Source organism: Musa acuminata, chromosome BXJ2-7 (assembly GCF_036884655.1).
Source record: "Musa acuminata AAA Group cultivar baxijiao chromosome BXJ2-7, Cavendish_Baxijiao_AAA, whole genome shotgun sequence".
Lineage (NCBI taxonomy): Eukaryota > Viridiplantae > Streptophyta > Magnoliopsida > Zingiberales > Musaceae > Musa > Musa acuminata.
In genome coordinates this window covers 3480026-3500865 of record NC_088344.1, presented here as the reverse complement: position 1 = coordinate 3500865, position 20840 = coordinate 3480026, and the positions used below count along the sequence as shown (strand labels likewise).

At 44.5% G+C, this 20840-nt stretch overlaps 5 protein-coding genes and 1 long non-coding RNA gene across 12 annotated transcripts; 4 read left to right on the top strand and 2 right to left on the bottom strand.

Moving 5' to 3' along the window:
* The first annotated feature begins 356 nt into the window (after nucleotides 1-356).
* LOC135616674 (uncharacterized) lies at nucleotides 357-5031 on the top strand. Of its 3 annotated transcripts, XR_010488438.1 has the most exons (6): nucleotides 357-1291; nucleotides 1453-1523; nucleotides 1883-1997; nucleotides 2124-2229; nucleotides 2319-3413; nucleotides 3540-5031. It is a non-coding gene; the product is annotated as an uncharacterized LOC135616674 (long non-coding RNA). The 3 variants fall into 3 exon arrangements; XR_010488437.1 differs by having other exon boundaries at nucleotides 2124-3413; XR_010488439.1 differs by lacking the exon at nucleotides 1883-1997 and having other exon boundaries at nucleotides 2124-3413.
* On the bottom strand, nucleotides 1879-6376 carry LOC135616672 (U-box domain-containing protein 33-like). Of its 5 annotated transcripts, XM_065116109.1 has the most exons (9): nucleotides 5673-6376; nucleotides 5433-5587; nucleotides 5148-5272; nucleotides 4798-4902; nucleotides 4378-4696; nucleotides 4123-4263; nucleotides 3552-4055; nucleotides 2694-3446; nucleotides 1879-2274 (listed from the first exon to the last, which is right to left on the bottom strand). In XM_065116109.1, the coding sequence occupies exons 1-9, from the start codon at nucleotides 5887-5889 to the stop codon at nucleotides 2089-2091; spliced, it is 2505 nt and encodes an 834-aa protein (XP_064972181.1). In that variant the 5' UTR covers nucleotides 5890-6376; the 3' UTR covers nucleotides 1879-2088. The 5 variants fall into 5 exon arrangements, with proteins under 5 accessions (XP_064972181.1, XP_064972179.1, XP_064972180.1 ...); XM_065116107.1 differs by having other exon boundaries at nucleotides 4123-4696; nucleotides 5673-6375; XM_065116108.1 differs by having other exon boundaries at nucleotides 4123-4696; nucleotides 5433-5554; nucleotides 5673-6359.
* A 383-nt stretch (nucleotides 6377-6759) lies between these two features.
* LOC103990652 (uncharacterized protein At3g49055) lies at nucleotides 6760-9155 on the top strand. Its single transcript, XM_009409862.3, has 5 exons — nucleotides 6760-7857; nucleotides 7950-8026; nucleotides 8183-8294; nucleotides 8374-8490; nucleotides 8601-9155. Exons 1-5 carry the CDS (start codon nucleotides 6952-6954, stop codon nucleotides 8976-8978), a joined length of 1590 nt encoding a protein of 529 aa, XP_009408137.2. The 5' UTR covers nucleotides 6760-6951; the 3' UTR covers nucleotides 8979-9155.
* On the bottom strand, nucleotides 8134-10794 carry LOC135616673 (5-amino-6-(5-phospho-D-ribitylamino)uracil phosphatase, chloroplastic-like). The gene is made up of 2 exons (XM_065116113.1): nucleotides 10632-10794; nucleotides 8134-10346 (listed from the first exon to the last, which is right to left on the bottom strand). The coding sequence occupies exon 2, from the start codon at nucleotides 10257-10259 to the stop codon at nucleotides 9231-9233; it is 1029 nt and encodes a 342-aa protein (XP_064972185.1). The 5' UTR covers nucleotides 10260-10346; nucleotides 10632-10794; the 3' UTR covers nucleotides 8134-9230.
* A 2903-nt stretch (nucleotides 10795-13697) lies between these two features.
* Nucleotides 13698-16425, top strand: LOC135616671 (remorin-like). The gene is made up of 5 exons (XM_065116106.1): nucleotides 13698-13860; nucleotides 14325-14372; nucleotides 14480-14567; nucleotides 15580-15661; nucleotides 15976-16425. Exons 1-5 carry the CDS (start codon nucleotides 13764-13766, stop codon nucleotides 16174-16176), a joined length of 516 nt encoding a protein of 171 aa, XP_064972178.1. The 5' UTR covers nucleotides 13698-13763; the 3' UTR covers nucleotides 16177-16425.
* A 478-nt stretch (nucleotides 16426-16903) lies between these two features.
* LOC103990655 (proliferating cell nuclear antigen) lies at nucleotides 16904-20594 on the top strand. Its single transcript, XM_009409865.3, has 4 exons — nucleotides 16904-17352; nucleotides 18239-18391; nucleotides 19880-19977; nucleotides 20224-20594. Exons 1-4 carry the CDS (start codon nucleotides 17034-17036, stop codon nucleotides 20440-20442), a joined length of 789 nt encoding a protein of 262 aa, XP_009408140.1. The 5' UTR covers nucleotides 16904-17033; the 3' UTR covers nucleotides 20443-20594.
* Nucleotides 20595-20840: the final 246 nt, after the last annotated feature.

Sequence of the window (20840 nt, the reverse complement as noted above, 5' to 3'; positions counted from 1 at the left end):
ACACTATAACATGTCAAAAACATTGTAATAGGTCAAGATACTGTAAAAAGCGATTTTTTTAAGGGATAATTAAATTATTTTTTAAATTAAGAGTGTACTATTTGAAAAAAAAAGATATTAATTATGAAATACTGAAAAATATAAGTATTTTCTTAAAAAATAAGTCAAAATTGAAAGACACTTGTTCTTATATTTTGTTACCACTATTCCATCCTAAATCTTAAGAATAAGATATATATATATATATATATATATATATATATATATATATATATATATATATATATATATATATATATATATATATATATAAACACACCACCTGTCATTACAGAATTTGCCACCATGTCTTTCGAATGATTGGCGAGATGGGAGCTTCTTGTTGAGGTTGGTGAGGCGTCGGTCACTTGCAGGAGCACGGAAAGCCGCTGGATCGGGCGGGCGTTGCAGCACGAGAGACGGTCCAAAACACGGCCGAACTGATGTCGGTGTGCACGGTGACACGCTGCTGTCTACTTGGATCCGGTGGTTCCTCGGTCATGTGCTGAGGCTGTCCCCGCACCGACTCACGTCGTCTGCTGCATCGAGTCATCCTCGCCACGGCGTCCATCACTTCGCCTGCTTGACTAGTTTTTCTTGGGAAGGAGATCGGGATGAGGAGAAGAAGGGCGTTGCTGCTTGATGGCGATGGCTGACCTGCTTGTCGCCAGTCGACGCTCGCCTGCAATCAAAGGCAGCAGCGAGCCAGCAACATCGCTCCAGATTGTCGCCATGTATTACTGCAGTCACTGTAACCTTCGTTCTAGCCCACGTCAGTTTCCGAAGGCCGCCAAGGAAGCGGTCGAGGAGTTTGTTGAGGTCATCGCCGTCGGCGGAGAGTGACGATGCTTCGAGTGACGCGAGTAAAATCTGAAGGTCTACACGCATCTCAAAGCAACGCCCACTGGGTGACTATAGCCTAATCCAGCCCTCTCTGCTGTAACGGCCCGGCCCGATCGGGACTGCCAATCTCCCTTCGTGTCATCCTCCTCGATCTCCCCCCTTCGTTCCTCCCTCGGGGCTGACCGGATCGGCGTTTACTCTTTGGGTTTCTTGAGCTCTCATCTCGTATCGCTGCCGACTTGGATGCCGGGGAGAGCTGGTGGGCGGCGCGGATTTGCGTGTTGCGGTCTCTGATGAAGATCGGATTCCTTCCATGGTTTTCTGTGAGGGAGTTCTGCTTGTAAGGATGATGCTCGATCGCCACGGTTTGTCGTGCGATTCTTGATTCCTTTGAAGCAGAAATGAGGAGGTAAATATAACTCAACATCTTTCTAGGGAAAACGAAAATAATCTTTGCTGAAGAATCAGAATGCATACATATCTCAGAGGTCAATTAACAGTTAGAAAAGAAAATTTTTTTGGCTTATAAATCAATCTATTTTAGATGATTCATGTTGTTGCATAATGCAGAACGTCAGAAGAAACAAGAGGATAAACAAATTCTCGAGGAGCTTCTGGATTCCATTAAGGGGGAAATAAAGGTTTTTGTGAGCAATCTTTTGATCTCTCTAAATGCTCACTTGCAAGTTTGCTATGTCCTTCTGCTTGTTTCCTTTACCTTTTGTTGACTCCCTATCAGTTATTTCATTGCTTAAGGTTCTGATTGATCAATGGATTGCTGATTTGGTGTATTGAAATATACATTTCAGTTTTGTGGTTTTTGATCAGCTAATATGTTCTTTTGAAACCTTAGCAACCAAGAATTCAGTTGCTAAGGTTACATTTGCAACTTGCCATAGACCTCTGTATTTTGAGCTTCTCTAATGCATACAAGCATTGTACTGCCACTTCACCTCTGTTAGTTTGAATGAACAATGTATCGTCATATTACCTCTGTTAGGAGAGAAGGACAGCGTTCGTATGAAAAGCAAAAGTCCTATACATGCCTCTTTGTCTTAAATCCAAGACCAAGATTTATGCAACTCAATGGATACAAATGTACATTCCATGTACTGGTAATAAACTTTTTTTCTCTCTCTCTCTCTATGAACTTACACAGTCGTCCAATTGACACAGCTATTTCCTTTCTTTATTCCTGAAATCATATCAATTTTGATGTTGAAGCCATCCATGAATTGCAGAACGAAGGGCATGATTGGGGAGTAGCTCACAATCGGATAGCCTGAGGTTAGTCATGGGTGATGTCTTATTGCCGCTGCTAAGCCATCCTTTAATGGCCTCACCTTCGTAAGTGAAACCATCTGCTGCTATTTGTGGATCCCTCATAAGCTCCTGCAGTTTCATTTTCAACTAATAAATCAAAGTTGAAGTGGCAGCTACAAGAGATGTTTCTGCATCTTCTTTTAGTTTGATCACATTGCACAGATGGGAAAATAATTGTTACAAGTACAGGACTTTGGTAGTAATGCATATGATTTGGAATAGGAAGGAAATGTGCAGGCAGCTATGTATTGTTCAAGCAGTATCTAACACAAAACCAGAGTACCAGAGGAAGAGTCACAACAATGAACATGTGTGTGTTGATGACAAGAATGTAAGAAGATGTGATGTTATCTGATTAGGATAAGAGGTGGGGTTGGTAAGAAGAGACAGGGAACATTTAGGATATATATTTATTTGGAGAAGGATTGTTAGAACTTGATGATGCATAAATGATCTACTAATGCAAAGTGGACTGCCAAGTAACTGACCTTAAATATTGGACAGATGAAGTATGATGGAATGCACCTGCTGTACTCTGGAGCTAACACAATCGATGAAGGCGATAACCTGGCAAATGAGATGGACTTCATCAAGGGCTGAAGCATTTTCCATGCCTCTTTTGCATCTGGCCGGTTCCTCCTGTTCATGTCACAGCATTTCAACCCCAGTTTTGCCAACTTCTCTGCCTGCACATATGGCCAGTCCCCTGCAGAAGCATCAAGTACCCTCTCCAAGCATTTCATATCCAATGCCTCTTTTACTACTTTGCTTACGCCAAATGCTGCCCTTCCCGTTAGAAGTTGCAGAAGTATGACTCCGAAGGAGTACACATCAGATTTTGCTGTGATTTCTCCGGATGAGAGCAATTCAGGGTCCATGTAAGCAAATGTTCCCTTGCGCAGATGCATGCAGTGGTAGAGGGTGCTGCTGCCAATGGACCGGACAAGCAGTCGGTTCATGCCCAAGTCACTAATCTTGCTCACAAAGTTTGAATCGAGAAGAATGTTTACAGGCTTAAGATCACCATGGACCACACTAAGGGGTTTACGGGAGTGGAGGAAGACGAGAGCGGAGCATATTTCAGCTGCAATGCGGATGCGGACCTGCCAGGTGAGCTTGCGAGTAAGGTGGTCTTCCAAGCTTCCACTAGGAAGATACTCGTAAACGAGAGCTCTGGCTTCTGGGCATGCTCCTATGAGAGTGACAAGGTTTGGATGCCTTACTCTACTTAAAATATCAATCTACAATAGCAAAACTTACATTGATTAGAAGAGCTTGCTTGTTGTTTTGCCAAATGTTACCAACATGCTTGAATTAGCTCATGCAATATGCAGGTCAGTACTTACCTCTCGCCGGAATTCTGCTGTTCTTTGCATGCCTTGTGGATTCAACCTCTTTATTGCCACTGTCGTATGGCGAAGGGAGCCTTTATATACACATCCGTATCCACCTTCGCCGATCTTTGATGCCTCCTGGAAGTTTTCTGTTGCTTGTTCCAGCTCCGAAAGGGAGAACTCAGAGAAGTGTTCTGCTCCACGAGTGCTGGTTGTTGCTTCTTCTTTCTTCTGATGCACTCGCTCCTGCTGCGACAGCTCATGCTCTCCTCGGATCGAATTGAGGTGGCTGTATGCCTCGGGCAATTTGGCTTTGATATCCTTGAGAATTTGGTCAGAATCAGATATTTGGAGTTCCAGCGCTGCCATCTTCTGACGTGCTTGCTGGAGTTCTTCATTGACCTCATCTCGCTGTTTTCTCAGTGCTGACAGTTGCATCTCATCTTTTGCTACCGCTTCTTCGATTTCTTTCCTTTGTCTCACCTCTTTGTTGTATGCAGTCTCGGCGACGTCGACCTGCGCAATGGTGCCGTGTGAGATCAGCATGAAAGTTGTCGTTTGTTGACCTGCAATGAGATCTTACCTTCCTCGCAGCCTCGCTCAGGTCCTTCTCAGCTATCTGACGCTTGTGGAGCTCTTCATAAGCTTCACGTTTCGTGTTATCCGCTTCCTTCAGCGCAGCTTCCAGCCGTTCGTACATGGCACCATCGACACCAAGATCCTCCTGCAACACAGATATGACGAATTGTGAGTGTGTATGTGAGCGTATGTGTGTGTGTGTGAGAGAGTGAGAGAGAGAGAGAGAGAGAGAGAGAGAGAGAGAGAGAGAGATGTGTACCAGGTAACGTTGTGGAGATTGGAACTGAGGGACTTCTCCAGGTGCAGGAAGTGTCCGTAGAACGAGCGATCCATCATCTCTGTCCGCTTCCGGCGGCACTTCCGGCGACGAAGCCATGTTTCCGTGGAGAGAGTGGTCCGAAGCCCTCGACGCAACATCCCACGTATCATTAACGCTGCTCTCTCCGCTCCCTGAGGTCGATGATCCCGCCGGTCCTTCACCAGGCCAAGCCGCCATGGCCACCTGTGAGTGTGGGGAGCAATCGGCAGATCTTGACGTGGGCTTGTGAGCTGCGACTACTTCATCAACACAGGCATCCCTGCAAACAAGATCCAAAATAATTCATCGTTTCATGGACAACGTGTCTGTAGAACCACAACAACACACTGTAATTTCTATCTGAAAGTTCAAGCTGCGTGCCTGGTGCAGATGAGGTTCCCTTTGCAGACAAACCAGATCTTGCATGATGGATCAGCCTGCTGCTGCACGGCCAGAGCTGTCTTCGACCTCGGACCCTTCATTCGCCTGTGATTCTAAAGCCTTGGCTTAGTCCACGAGTTCCACAATTTGGCTGCACTCGCTTCTCTTATCGATTGTTTTGTTGTTTAGGAAGACAGATCAAGTTTTGGACTTTGAATGCAGCCTTTAATATAAGTAATGCTAACGATCTGATATCTAAATTCGAACTGGTTTCGGAAAACTCTTGAATCATTGATGGCAGAAGCCTCTTCATCATCCACAACTTAAAAAGTGCATTTTGCAGGGAATACCTCGAATAATATTTGTCTGCTGCTGCGCCCATAACAAGTTGGGTGATTCCACGCTGAGCCACGAGCTCCACTAGTCCTTTTCTGACATTGTCTTTCTCGATCACGAGTTTTCCTGCTCTTTTCACCTACACAATAGACAGTAGTTGCTCGATTCATGGTGTGCTCGATCATGGTCTACTCTTACCGAGAAAAGTAGATGAACAGGCACCAAAATTGTTGCAGCAAGTTGGACAGATGAAGAACTAAAAGTCAAAAGTGCCGAGCCAACCATTGCTGCGTACATACCTTTACACGGGAACACAAAGTCATGTACTCGTCTAAACATCCGTGCATGTTGGCTCTCTCAATGCTTCTGTATGCTGCAACCTCTTCCTCCTGTAGATGGGACGCAGGAATCCAACCCAACGCTGCAATCGAGAGAGGAAGGAAGAGCTCGGTATCTTGAGAAGTAAAAGGAAGCATCGTTTACAAGATCTAACTCCAGCCACTCTTGTCATACGAAGCTTGGGCGAGAGAAGCACACACCGGTGGGGATCTTCTGGGCCGGGCGGTGGACGTGAACGACGACCACCTTTTTGTCCTCGGGGGTGTTGTGGAGCAGCCACAGGAAGTTGGCCTTCCCCTCCTTCACATCCTTCACCACCGCCACGTACACCTCGTCCTCGTCCTCTTCGGCGTTCTCCCTCGCGCTGCCCTTCGACGACCAGCCGCTGCTCCGGCCGTGCTCGTGGCTCCCCTTCATCGAGCGGCCTTAAGCCACGACACGAAGGACAAGCACTGCGAAGGAAGCTGGAGCTCGACTCCTATTCCATGAACTCTCTCTCTCTCTCTCTCTCGATCGATCTTTTATCTAGCTTTTGGGGAGCAGAAAGGGGCGCTTTTTGTCCCAACCTCGCGCAGAGTTGGGGAACAGACGAAGGCCAAAAGGGATGCAACGAAGTGTACACTTCCGGGCCACGTTTTCCTCCTCTTTCTCTCTCTACCGTCAACCTTTTCGCCTTATTGTGGACTTCTTTCATAGGCCGCTGGTGAAGGGGGGCTTCGTCAAACTCCGTGCCAAGCTGATGCCTACCCATTCATGCGATATCCCCTTCTCCCCATCAAGAAAAGTCTTTTGCTCCTCTGCACATATCTCCAATGGTCTTCACATGCGAGATTGACCGAGTAAACCCTAAGGATCTCCAAACTTTGTTTCTTCTCTTCAAGCTTGGAGCTTTTTTGTCGTGTCCTCTTTTGCTCCTCTTCTCTTCTCTGTGTTTGTAGTCACACATTTTTGTGTCGTAATGGTTTATTCATCCTAGCAAGTGGAATTCATTCATTGAACTCGACCTGTCAGGATTGAATGTGTGCATTTGTCATTCCATGAAAACTACCTCCCACTTGCAGCATCATCAACAAAATGCACATTACATTGGTGGTGATGGAGTGACGACATAAGACTCTTTGCACAGACTCTTCAAACCCATTCTGCCAAAAGTCACATTTGAGCTGCTATTTGACCAATTCACTATCCATCAAGTTTGAATCCAAAGGATTGCACTGTTCATCGATTTATTTCCATGGACTTATAACTGCTATAACAGTTATGGGTTGGTTCGACAAAGTCCATCGAATCATATCACGATTCCGGGCCGACCAACTCGGGCCGGTTCGTCCGGTCCAGTGTACGTCGGACCGCTGTCGAACCCCCGCCGCTCCTAACCGTCTCTTCCCTCGTTTCCTTCTTCCTCGGTTGACTGGTAGTTGCAGCTTCCTCACTCCGAACCCTCCATTCTAATCTTCCCAGGGGAATGATGGCGATCCAATGCAACTCGCCGCATGCATCCCTGACGCCATGGAAGAGCAAGGCACCGACGCGTCCCCGATCGAGAGCCCCCCTCGCCCTGATGCCGCCCTCCGGGCCGAGCTCGAATCCCTTCGGGATTCCCACCGCGAGCTCCGATCCAGATTCGCGGCCGCGGAGGAGTCCCTTGCGGGTCTTCGAATCCGCGATCTCGATCTCTCCCGGGCACTGGAGCAAGCATCGGAGGAGCGGGACTCGCTCAGGATCAAGCTCATCGAGGCGGAGGTCTCCGCTAGGGAGGAGGAGGAGGAAGCGAGTTGGGCGCAAAGATGGGAACTTTCGCACCTGATCGAGATCTTCAAAGCTAGGTTTAACGAGCTGGTGGAGGAAAGGAGCAGAAGAGACGGAGTGGTGTCGGGGATCCTTGATTCGATGAGATCGGCGAGAGGCTGCTTGAGCAGGATTGGCGGGAGGATCAGCGACGAAAACTTGGAGGAAGACGATGGGGAAAAGTCCAATCTCGAGGACGCATCGGAGGTTGTCTCGAAGGAGAGCAGATTGATCTGCCAGCTTGGGGTGGCAGTGGAATCAAAGTTTACGGAACACGACAAGATGAGGAGGAAGGAGAAGAAGGAGCTGGAGAACAGCATCGTCAGTTTGACGGAGGAGAACAGGGACATCAGCAGCTTGCTCAGGGTTGCCCTGGTGGAGAAGGAGGCCGTGGAGAAGAGCCTTAGTAAGCTGAAGGGAAGCGGGGAGCAGAAGCGGGGTGCGATTCTGCAGATAGCTGAGAGAGGGCTGCAGAGGGTCGGATTTGGCTTCATAAAGGGGGTCATCGGCGGCGAGTCACAGCCGGATCAACCAAACAGTTCCAGTGTCAGTGCTACCTCCGACGGCAGCGAATGCGAGGAGGAGGTGATCAGTCTGGTAATCTTCTCTGCTCTCTCCATCGTGCATTTGACTCGACTCTGCTGGAAGAAGGTCTCAGCATGGTTTGCTTTCGGATTCTCTCTGATCAGGCTTCTACCGTTGAAAGGATAATGAGAAATCTGCGCCTTGAGATAACTGATCTAAGACGAGCCCTGGAGGAGTCCAGGTAATATATTTCCATGCTACGAATCCAATCTCGTACTTGTTTGCGCCCACTCTTTTGTTAGATTCAATATGTGAGTTTCCTTTTAGGAATCGGAAAGCATACATATATGCAGAAGGAATAGAACTCCCAATTTTATGGATTGTTGTTTTAACACAGGTCAGAGAGTGAGGATTTGCAGTCTCTCGTCGATAAACAAGAAGAGAAGATCATAGAGGGTGAACTGTACATAAAAGATCTGGAAGAGAGACAAATCTTGCTGGCTAAAAGTGTAATGCTGCACTTCTATTACATATCGAGCGTAAGCTGTAACTCACCTGACATTTTCCCTTTCTGATGATACCTGGAAGGTTGAAGAGCTGACGACCGAGATAAAGGAAGCAGGAGAAGAGGCCGCAAGATGGAGGGAAGCTTGTGAACTGGAGGTAGAAGCTGGAAAAGCTGCAATCGTAGAGCGTGAGAAGGAGGTAAAGATCCACCCGCTCATCTACTTATTTGCTGTCTTGTGAACTGGTGACGGAGTTGATCGACGGCACTGTTCGTGGATGAGCTTTTACCTTGAACAGCGTGTGTCTAGGTCGGTTCGCTGAGAGAGGAGCTGAGGAGAACGAAGTCAGCGCTGGATACAGCAAACGGTAAGCTGAGCTTGAAGGAGAAGCTGGCGAAGACCGCGATGGCGGCTCAGGCTGCCGCAGAAGCAACCTTGCGGCTGGCGGACAAGAGGGCGGCTGGGCTTGGGGAGCGGATCGAGGAGCTCACGAGGCAGCTAGAGGAAGAGGCGGAGCACGGCAGAAGAGAGAGGACCGGAGTCGGAAGGCGGGTGAGGTATGTCTGCTGGCCGTGGCAAGCCTTCAGAGTCGCGCCCGCTGCTCGAGCGGGTTCCAGGAGCAGGGAGAGGAGGAGGAGGATGATGATGCTGCCTGAAATGGAGGCTCTGCTGCGTTTCAACATATAGAAGCGAGTTATTGTGCCATTGCTGCAGGGAATACTACTTCTCTAAGATCTCGTCATTAACCAGCAGGAAGACAACCAGAAGACGGATTACTCGTGGTGTCTTTGGAAACGATAGCGTATGCATAGGATCAGGTGTATCGAACGACAGTATTGTGGCCTTGAAATGAACATTACTGAACATACTGTGCTATCAGAAGGTATAGAAGATCGTCAGTGCGCACCAAAACGACGACGAAGATGGGGTCGGCCCTCCTCATCTTTGGCTTCCACCCCGGTCCTCTCCTGGTTCCAACTCGGGAGACTCGACGTCTGCAAGTTTCTTCAGGTCGACGACCGATAGCTCATCAAGGCGCGTCACCACAAGGTCGGCTGCGCGGAGCTCGTACACCGGCTGCTTACTTGCGACTGCGACGCACTTCATACCGGCTTCACGCGCTGCCTCCACCGTTGATATCGAGTTCCCAAACACGATGCACCGCTCCGGCAAAAAACCCAGAAGCCGGGCGGCGTGGATGAACATCTCCGGATCAGGTTTCCCCCTGTGCACTTCCTCTGCTGCCACGACCACCTCGAAGAAGCTCTGCGCACCGACAGCCTCGATTTCGCCCTGAAGAGCCTTCCTCCGTCGCGTGGACGCCACAGCCAGTGGAATCTTGTGGTTCGCAAGGGTAGTCATGAACTCCCGCGACCCGAATCGGAGATGACAGAGACCGCCATTCTTAAAGCTTTGGCGTATGTCCTCCTTCCGAGAGGCCAATCTCCTGATCTCCGTAGGGTTTCGTGACCAGCAAAGAACCTCGGAGATGGCTTGCTCGCTCTTCATTCCTTCTATTCTCCTCAGAACGAAGGCCAGGGGCGGCGACTTCCCTTCTTCTTGGGACAACGCCACCCAGGCCCGGTACTCCAACTCAGGGTCGTCGTCTTCGACGATCACCCCTTCCCATTCGAAGATCACGGCGAGCCAACCACAGCCCATCCTTTCTTGACGGAGCAGCGGGTTGTGGATCATCGGGTCGTCGGCCTTGTTCACGGGAGGCCACGTCCTACCAGGACTCAGGCCGGTGAAATCGGTTGTGTAAGCGAGATCGCCGGATATCCTCTGCCAGGAAGGGTTCTTTTCCTTAGCCAGCAACTTGACAGTCGAATCCATGAGCCGGCTGGGGACGGGCAGCCGGCACGAGGCGAGCTGCCGCCGCTTAAAGCTCACATCTTCGGAAGGGGGCCTTTGGTAGAGCAGGTGGTGAGCGATGAGGAACGTGCCGGTGCCCATGGCATCGACCATGGCGGTGAACTGAGTTCCACGAGAGAACACCGCGAATCCAATAACAAATGACTCTCTTCCCCCAAACGATTCAGAAACGATCAAAACCTAAGGAATAGTGAGTTCAAGAAAGCAAGTTAGGAACAAGAAGAACAACGCGATGAAGTTCCACGAAACCAATCGAACGATCCTGCAACGAAACGACGAAGAATTCTTGCTTTCTTTCTCGATCGAGAAACCGTCGAGACAGCAATTTGGGACGTGAGGAGCTAGAAAGCGAAAACCCCCAAAATCAATCGATGCGAATACAGCGAGGGATGGGAACTATCAGTTCCGCGACGATCGGATCACTCTGTTCCAGCGGATAGGAAAAGAACAGGAGGAGGATGGTACCCAGAGAGAAGAAGACGGCGTCGACGGGCGATCGGAGGGAGGAAGACAGACGGGTGTTCGTCGGCGTCCTCCTCCGGTTCATATACGTCTCCCGCTCGCGTTTCGAAGCCCACCGGCCGCGTCGGTCCACGCTGACCGACACGCGTCCTGCGAGGGTTTGTCTAAGCAGCAGCGCACCAAACAGAATGATTTAAAAGGCATAAAAAAAGAAAACTATAAAATAGAAAAAGTAATTATTAATCTTAGGTAATCATAATTTTAAGTATTTTATTAGTGATAGATAGCTCCAATTAATGCTCTAAAATTAATGAATTGTTTTAAGACGCAAGAAAATTCTTATATATGCATCCTCAGTGCTTATTTATATTCATATCGTTGTTTATTTGCTTATGCATGGAATTGTACGTCATGAGAAGCACAAAGATTCGCCATGCAGTGCACAACTATGTTTCTACAGTATCACCATCTCGCCGCAACGCACTCTCACACCACAGATTACTCCGAGCAGCAGCTGCACATCGCGTCCTCCTCCACGGAGCCACCGTCGTCCCCCGCCTTCTTTTGCTTGATGGCCTCCTGAGCTAATATCGTCTTCCTCTTCTCGTCCTCCTTCGAGACTCTCGCCGTCGAGTCCTCCGACTGTTTCGTTTCTTTAGCTTTCTTCGCCATCTTCTCCCTCCGTCGGGCTGCCGCGTACTCTTGTGAGATGTATCCGTCCATGGTTTCTCGCATGTGCACGCTTCGTTCGCAGACAAATATATAAGGCGAGAAGGGCGGCCGGAAGAGAGGAATCCGGTGGGCTTCAGACCCGAGTTCATTCATTTGGATAACTAAATCCACCGAGATCGCAATTAGGTTCTGCTTCGGTCGGTCCGTGGGGGAAGAACTCTCGGCGAATACCGAGCTGATTGGTGCAAAGATTTCCACGTAAAACAAAAGGTGTGGAACTCACTGATTCGGCAGCACCAGAGAATGCGTTCGCTCCTTGTGAACGCTGCTCCCTGGTCGGCAAATCAACAGGAGAAAGGAATGAGAAGATTCGGTTCATGGAAGGAGAGCAATGGCCGGAAGGAGAGCGGTGATGCTGCCACGGCCACCTCAAACCGTGTGCTCTTTCTTGCATGTCATGTGAAAATTGAAAAGCTCCTTTTTTGCCTTTCTTCACCCTCAAAGGTGCCATATTTTCTTTCTTTGTCTGATACTGTGCCTAATTTCTGAATCCCGTATCCCGCCCGTCACCTCTGCCCCCTTCTCCGCCCATTGCATCCGTCATCGCGAGACCTCGCCCTTCCCCTACCCCAACCCTGTGCGTCCTTAACCTGTTGCACCCGTCACCTCCGCCCCCACGAAGCAGACAGAGCAAGGGCGGACCTGCGTCATTGGTGAAGGTGGCGGTGCTGGAGGAGGCGATGATGAAGGTGTTTGATGTCGGGATACGAAGCTCGATGGAGGACGGGCTGGTGCAGACGCTGAAGTTGGCAATAGGGTGCTGCGTGTCAGGTAACTTCAGCGTGCGCGACAGGTGGTGAAGGGCACTGCACAGAGGCAATCGAGCCTCGCGATGGGAGTAAATGCGAAGGTGATGGATGAGGAAGGGAAGAGAAGGGAAGGAATTTACGAGATTATAAGATATTATCTAAAAAAATAAAAATAGAAATATTTTCTGATTATATATATATATATATATATATATATATATATATATTATCGGATAAGCATGTTGGATTTGTGATGGGGAAAAGAACAGATAAAAAAAAGAAAAAGAAAAAGAGAAAGATGCAGCGTAAGAATCCAATGATTCTACGTCAGTGTCATGCCACGCGACGTTCGCTGGCAGCGACGCGGATATGGCGACGGAACGCTACTGCCGACAGCGCCGGTGAGCACGGCCTCCATATCAATTTTTAGCCGTATCGTGGACCAGCGCTACATGGACATGGAAAAAGAGATCCCGATCCCGCTTCTACTTTAGTCGGTGGAAGAAGAAGAAGAAGAGAGATTAAGATGACTAATAATCGATGTGGGCTTCACAACAACATTTCTAATCGTCGAGTTAACTTACCGTTGATGTAACAAAAAAAGAAGAAGAATTAATATGATGAAATTAATAATCTTAGTCATTAGTCTTATTTTTTGAGCTACTGAATAATATATCATAAATCCACACCTTCATTACCTTCCCCTTCGATTTGGATATTCTATAGATGCATCCACATCCTTCGATTTCCACATAAATCTCAAGTCACCCACTTGTTTTGCTATTAGAAGTTCGAGGCAAGAAATCTCAAGTTAATCCCATCCAAGAACAAATAAGCATAAATGGTGGGTCAAAGCTATCACAACCAAATACATCAAATCACCTCACTCAACCTTCCTCCCCAAGGAAAGGAGCATATGCATATGATTGGTGTACCAATCAATGAGATTTGAAGGAAGATTAGAATTTTGTAGTGCTCTAACAGCACATCACTGTACTATGAAAGATAATTTATGTCATTTGGCTTCCACCTGTAAAATGACAGCAATGGTTGAGATATTGACAAACATCATGTTCTTGGCTGGCATCGGAGGTGGGATCAAAAACCTTTTTATTTTTCTTTTTTCTATATATATATCTGAAAATGACCTCCATAAATATCATGTTTGATATGCAGTATACGTGCATGACATTAACGTCCACGATGGAGGAACCGGATAAGGCGACAGCGCCCGCGAGTACACCATTCGCGCTGCCCGATAAATCATCAACGACAAAACATGGCGTTCCTACCCTTGCACGTCTTACGTGGAACAAAAAGGGACCCACGTAAGTTTGCCCAATAATGAGACAGGTAAGAGTCGGGTAGGTTTGAGGACAACAACTGTCCTTTTTTCGGCAGAGTGTAATCTCTCTCCTGTCGGCAGTTGATATCTCATTTACCGGCGAACGAGGGCAAGATTCGACGCAGCAAATGGACGGACGGATGCTCTTCGCGGGAAGCACGGACGGTGGATCATGCATCTGCATCTAAGTTTCTATGCAAGCGTATGCAGAACGATCTCCATGCCTTTCTCCCGTATGTTTATCTGCCCCGTCGGGTGGGCCGGTAGACAGATAGATTGAGAGAGAGCGAGCGAGAGAGAGAGAGAGAGATGGCGGAGGAGGCGGAGAAGGTGCAGGTGTCCGTGGAGCCGCCGCCTCCGGCAGAGGAGAAACCGGACGATTCCAAAGCGCTCGCAGTAGTGGAGAGTAAGAGCTCTGCTTCTCCTCGGTCTGCTGCTCTTTTGTTCATCGCATGAATGGTTTCTCTATACGGATGTGATTCTAGAATTTTTTTTTTTTGGATCTCTGCATCATCAGTTCGATTGGAAGTTGCTTAGTATGGGGGAAATTTTGTACCTTTACGATTGAGTTCTTTGCGAATGTTTGGATCATGGATCCCCAAAGAAAACACCAAGCTTTATGGTTTTTGGCTTGCACAAGTACAATTAGGATCTATGGTGACATCTGTAATTTGGGTGAGTAATCCAAAAGGCAAGTAGAATAACATATCGATGAACGAGTACATTATTTTCGACAAGAATAATTGCAAGTGGTATCTTAAATTACCTCATGTTTGGAGAAAGGAGATAGAGAGAAAGTGGACTCTTCAGGTTTTAGAAGCTTTGGCACTTGTCATGTTGAGGCCCTCAATTTTTTTCTTCACTTTGCAGAGTCTGCTTCACAAGAGACAAAAAGCGTGGGGAGCTCAATCGATAGAGGTGAGGGTCAAAAATTAATGTTTGATGGAGTTGAAAGTTTTAGTTGTTGTTCTTACAGTACTACCTTTCGAATGACGATAAGAAGCTTTTTTCTGTTGCATGTGTAGATGTTGCTCTGGCACAGGTCGAGACCGAAAAGAAACTGTCTTTGATCAAGGCATGGGAGGAAAGTGAGAAGACGAAAGCTGAGAATAAGTAAGATTTTGCTGTTTGATGTTTCTAAATAGTTGAATTTATTTTTACAGCAACTTCTTAATTTGGATAACGTTTCTCAAATCCAAGATAATGCTTTTTCTTTAATGTTTCATTTCTTAATCGAAGAATATTTGAAATTATTAATTTTTTCTTCATTGTCTGATGACCGTCGATGACAAAGTCGCATATATAGCAAGCATGTACACACCAAGTGTATTTCATCAATAAAAGAAACAAAAGAAATTTTGAAGTGTGGGAGTGAACAACATCCTAAAGATAAAATTACATGGTTGGTTCCTTGTATTATGCATCGCTTTTGGCCTGCCGTCCAGCCTAGTTTATGCAATACAATCTGTTGATCCATGCAAATCATTTGAATTATATGTTAACCTATGAAAAAGTACATAGATATTCATTACTGCAAGTTACAATCATAACATAATCCATCCAAACTCATTTTGCTCGCCTAGAAAAGTGCGATCTCAATTTGCAGTTTGTTTGCCTCAAGACATACATACATACATCTGTGTAGTTACCTTTAAGATGCTTACCGAGATCCAACGAACACTTCCTTTCAAGTCTGGGATGTTGATATTTTCAGCTTGAGAACCGGTCCACCTGCTGCATATTATCTATTATTTCTTTTTCAACTATTGATTTTACACATATGATCAACATGCACACCCTACTGTTTAAATATGTTTATGTATCGATTGGTAGTTGTTCGTATGAGTTCTCTATAAGGTTACTGGATGAAGTAAGAATTTTAAGACAAGCATGTAAACAAGTGCTAGGTCTTTTTTACATTGTAAATAAAGTTCTCAGGTTACACCGGAACATCTTTAATTTTCCTTCTCTTCATTGTAAGCTGAGTCAATTAAGTCACCTACTACTTAGGTAGAGTTGGAACACTAACGAACATTATTATTCTGCAAATTTGGTGAATGATTCAAGAAAGTTGGAATTGTTGTCCTGTCTGTGGTTATTTGGCTTCATTAAAATGTGAAAACAGATCTCAAAAGAAGCTGTCAGCCATTACTTCATGGGAGAACTCAAAGAAGGCAACTCTAGAAGCAGAGCTGAAAAAGATCGAGGTAAATAGCTTCTGTCATTGCCATTTGAGTTTCAACCTATTACCACCCCTTGATGCCTTGTCAAGAGTAAGGTGGCATTATTGTGTTGGAGTAACTAAATTGAGGCTATCAATATTTCGAGTTTTCTTGGCTACCTATCTTTTCTGTGAGATACAGTCTGTGGTCGAAAGGGCTGTCTTGCAATGTTTAGACTTCCTATACTGGAAAGCGTAAATTCAATGTTGTCCAAGAAAAAGCTACTCTTTATGACTTTCGATACGTTGTCGGTATCAAAGTGGAAGAGTGGAATAAATTGGTTCAAATTGTATGAGCAGGAAAAAATAGAGAACCAGAAGGCAGAATATGCCGAGAAAATGAAGAATAAAATTGCTATGATTCACAAAGCAGCCGAAGAGAAGAAGGCACTGGTGGAGGCTAAGCGTGGGGAAGAGCTTCTGAAGGCAGAAGAAACTGCTGCAAAGTATCGTGCTACAGGGCAGGCTCCTAAGAAGGGATTTAGCTGCTTCAGTGCTTGAGGAGATGAGGCAGAAATCGAAAGAGTTCATGAAGTTCATGCATCCTCTTCATTATGTTCTATTTGTGGGTGTCCTTTTAAGATTTCAGCTTGTGTTGTTGTAAAGCATATGGTGTTTGTATATTAGCAACCCTAGAGAAACCAGTAAGGACATGCATGCATTCTTATTATCTGTGAGATTGAATTATACTGTATTCTCAAAAACATCTTTATTCTTATTATTTGTCAGACAATTCCTTTTCCACTGAAATTTGATGTCAAGTTGGCAAATCAAATCCTCAAAGATGAATCATTGTGCAACTTTGTGGACTGTATACATCTTGCCTTCTCCATGTCTTTATGAAGTTAACACAAAATTTAGGTAATTTGATTTTTTTTCCTATATAAATCAAATTCTTCACTATGATCAAATGAGAAATATTTTAAAGTTAACCATAATTCAAGCACATATTTCCTCACATTCTTTCACCACTAAAATCTAGATATTAGAAAAATCTTTCATACTTAAATTCAGTGTCTTGCAAGGATATCAACCCAATACTGTTTAATTAAGACTTTTGAAAACTTGATATTTGTAGTATATTAACACATAGTATATTAGGGCTTAATATAGGTTTTATTTTTTTAATAACTATATAATTATATATATATATATATATATATATATAGATGTTCCATTAATCTTCCACAGCACGGCAACCGCCGAACCGCCCCCTCTATAAAAGAAGGAAGCTACCGATCCTTTTCTTCGTTGGAGCTCTCTCTCTCGTTTGAAGGGGGATCCGATCTTTCCTTTGGTTCGAGCGAAGTAACGCGAGAGAGAGAGAGAGAGAGAGAGAGAGAGAGAGAGAGAGGAAGATGCTGGAGCTCAGGCTGCTGCAGGGCGGGCTGCTAAAGAAGGTGCTGGAGGCGATGCGAGAGCTGGTGACGGATGCCAACTTCGACTGCTCCCGCTCCGGCTGCTCCCTCCAGGCCATGGACTCCAGCCACGTCGCGCTCGTCGCTCTCCTCCTCCGCTCCGACGGCTTCGACCACTTCCGCTGCGACCGCAACCGCTCCATGGGCATGAACCTCAACCACGTCGCCAAGTTGCTGCGCTGCGCCGGCAACGATGACATCGTCACCCTCAAGGCCGACGACGACGGCGACACCGTCACCTTCATGTTTGAGAGCCCCAGTCAGTAATCGCCCTAATTCTTCCCCCTTCCCGTCTCTCTCTGTTTCCTAGCTTAATGAATTGCTCTTCGCCAATTTTCTTTGATTTGCGCGTTGCAATTGGTCGAGCCCAGTGGTACCGGTCCCAATTGTGTGTGCTCGAGATGGTGTTAGGCACCTTTTGTAGGTTGCTCTTTCGGAACGATATAACCTAAAACCATAGACATTCTGTTTATACGAGACTCACGCTCTGATCGAAGAATCTGAGTATTTACCTCGATAGTATGAGAATGATCGAGAAGAATACTGTTCTCTTTACAGTTACCCTGCAAATTACGAATGGCTTAAGAGATTTTAGGATGAATTGGGTGTGGCTTTCTCAACTTAAAACATTGTTAGAAAGGCTCTTTACAGCTGAGCATCCATGAATATGTAGGTGTTATTGTTGTGTTATTCTGATTACCTCAGCAATTCTTAGTATTGTTGTGTTACAGTGATGAACCAAATTATTTACTGGCGGTGTTAGGACTGACAATATCCTATTTGTTTTTCTTCTTTCTTCTTTTTCCTTTTTTTTTTTTTCCATTTGATTGTTCATCTCACTATTGTTTGCTTTCATAGTTTGTTGTATTTTAATTACAAATTTTCCAAAAAAAAAGATCTCAAGGAAGTGTTTAGTTAGTGTTCTTTCTTGGAATGTGTATGTGGATCACATTATTATTTTGGAAGTTGGATATGCAGTTGTTATGATAAATTATGGAAACTGAGTTGTTTGAAGGACATCTGCTTTTACTCTCTATCGTCGTCCAGTCAATCCATTTGATTGTAATTCAATATTGCATTTTTGAAATCCTTGACTATCCTTTTCACTTATGCTAATTATGTTCATACTGCTCTTGGATTCACAGAGCAGGATAAGATTGCGGATTTTGAAATGAAGTTGATGGATATCCAAAGTGAGCACTTAGGCATTCCTGAAGCAGAATATCAAGCTATTGTAAAGATGCCTTCACAAGAGTTTGCACGAATTTGCAGAGATCTGAGTACCATAGGTGACACTGGTAGGGTCTAACTCCAAACCATAGCTGCTTTTATGCATCACATATCATAATTTTTTTGGTTTCATAGGTTAGTCTTGACCCAATGAGGCAATGACAATCACATTATTCTAATATTTATCATGTTTGCAGATTTAGTTTTTTGTTATTTTACTGCTGGTATAAGAATGATTTTCCTGTGGCAATGACAACCATATAGTTATAATGTTTATCATGTCTGCATATATATATATATATATATATATATATATGTTTTGCTGGTACCGGAATGATGTCCCCTCTAGTTGGTAGATAATCCATATCATGCATCAAATTTGTAGCTTCCTTGGGATGTTAATTATGATTATAATCATATTTGGAGAAATGATTAAAAATGGATGGCCCAGTGCAGTTAAATCCAACAGATAGGAAACAGACAGAGACTAGTAGTTTCTAGCCATTATCATCCTGTTGTTAAATCTGTCAAGTGGAAAAGGAGATATTAACGCGTTGTTTCAGTTCCATTTTGATTTTTTACATGACTTTTTGATGGCTGGTCATGCAATTTTGCAATTGTTTGCTTCTAGCTTTGGTGTAGCTATTGCTCTTTTTTGTTTTCTGTTTTTTTAAAATAATGGAATGTTTTCAAAACCAAACTAGAAAAAAATTAACTATTTGTTTTAACCTGCATATTGTCATTTTTCTTTCAACACATTTTGTTTCTCCTGCTAAGCAATGATCACTCTTAAAAATATCCAATAGATCTTCATGCTCTGTGTCACCTTCAATGATCATTTTTCTGTATTAAACTTGTGTTTACAATTTTGTCATATTTGTTGGCACTTGGCAAGTTTAATATAAGGATCGATTGTCTTAGATGATTATTGAAATATTTAATCTTACATGTTGGTTTTATTCTTCAGTAAGTTTGCAATATTAACTTATCCTCATTCCACAGGTAATCTTCACTTCTCTATGTATCTGAGCTCTTAACCTGATCTTCACTACTCTGCTTAGGTTTCTGTTTCAATTTTTATAGCCCATGGGCAATCAGCATGAGGTTGATGCTTTTATTCGATTGGTTAACTGCTAAAATCTTACATAAGGTGATCCTTTGGTTTGACTTTACAATATTCTCAGACATAAATGGTGGCTTAATTTTTATTTAGTTCTGGACTTGCATTAAGTTATAGCAAGTATTTGGCAACACTCACTTTTGCTGCATACTGCCAACATATTTGTGGACATTGGATTTGTTTTTAATGAACCTGTGATAATTTCTGTAGAAAAATAGATGAATATACAATGCATCCAATTTTGCTTTTCTAGATCATGTTTAAATGTGTTGATTTTAACTGCTGATGATGTGGTTGTTTGGAACTTTGCTGATACTTGTCTCCTATTCTTTGAAAGAATGTAGCAAATTCATCTGTTGATGTGAGATTCTTATTTCAATCATCATTACCATCCCCATTCCACTCGTCTGATGTAGCTTTTCCTCCCTCTTTTTAGTTGTAATATCTGTGACAAAGGAAGGAGTGAAGTTCTCAACCAAAGGAGACATTGGAAGTGCAAATATTGTTTGCCGGCAGAACACCACCGTAGACAAGGTAAGCAAGCAGATCATGGTTTCTTTTCTCTTCAAAAATTGAAGAGATTTTTTTGCCTGTGCCAAAGGTTTAAATGTGCACACACACGCGCGCGTGTGCGCTTCATGTTATTTCTAAGGAGCCTTTTGAGTTTCTGAAAAATCATGCAGCTTATTGTATCTGAATTACAGTAGGTTGCTTGTCGTGTTCCATTATGGGTTCTCGTATTCTCATTTGCGGATAAGTCGGATGCACTGTTCTTTGCAGCCGGAAGAATCAACTGTAATAGAGATGAAGGACCCAGTTTCCTTGACGTTTGCTCTTCGCTATCTGATCTCATTTACTAAGGCAACACCTTTGTCAAATACTGTCACAGTAAGCATGTCCTCAGATCTCCCTATGGTTGTCGAGTACAAGATTGCAGACATGGGCTATATCAGATACTACTTGGCTCCCAAGATCGATGAAGATGAAGACCAGGCTTAACATCTCCCAAGATCTGTGTGTGTGTTTTTTTTTTGTTTTGTTTCGGGATGGTTTGATGTTCTTATCCTCTCTTGATGTGGTGCTTGTTTTTTTCTCTCATATAGGTTTGTAATGCTGAACATAAACAAATGCATCAATTACTTTGAGGATGAGTTTTTGTTGTCATAATTAGATTGATTCTTTTCCAGTTGTGATCATGTTATTACTCAAGTTGGGGAAGCTTTTATCAAGACAAATGTCATGAATATTCGTCTAAATTTTGGATGTAATTTGCAGTTGTGATTAGCAATGGGTTGAATACTCAATTAATTTGTTCATTTTAGAACTTGATTAATTTCTCACTTGTACGATTTTGTCCAAAATTTAATATTATTTTTTTGGGTCTAAATTTGATAATT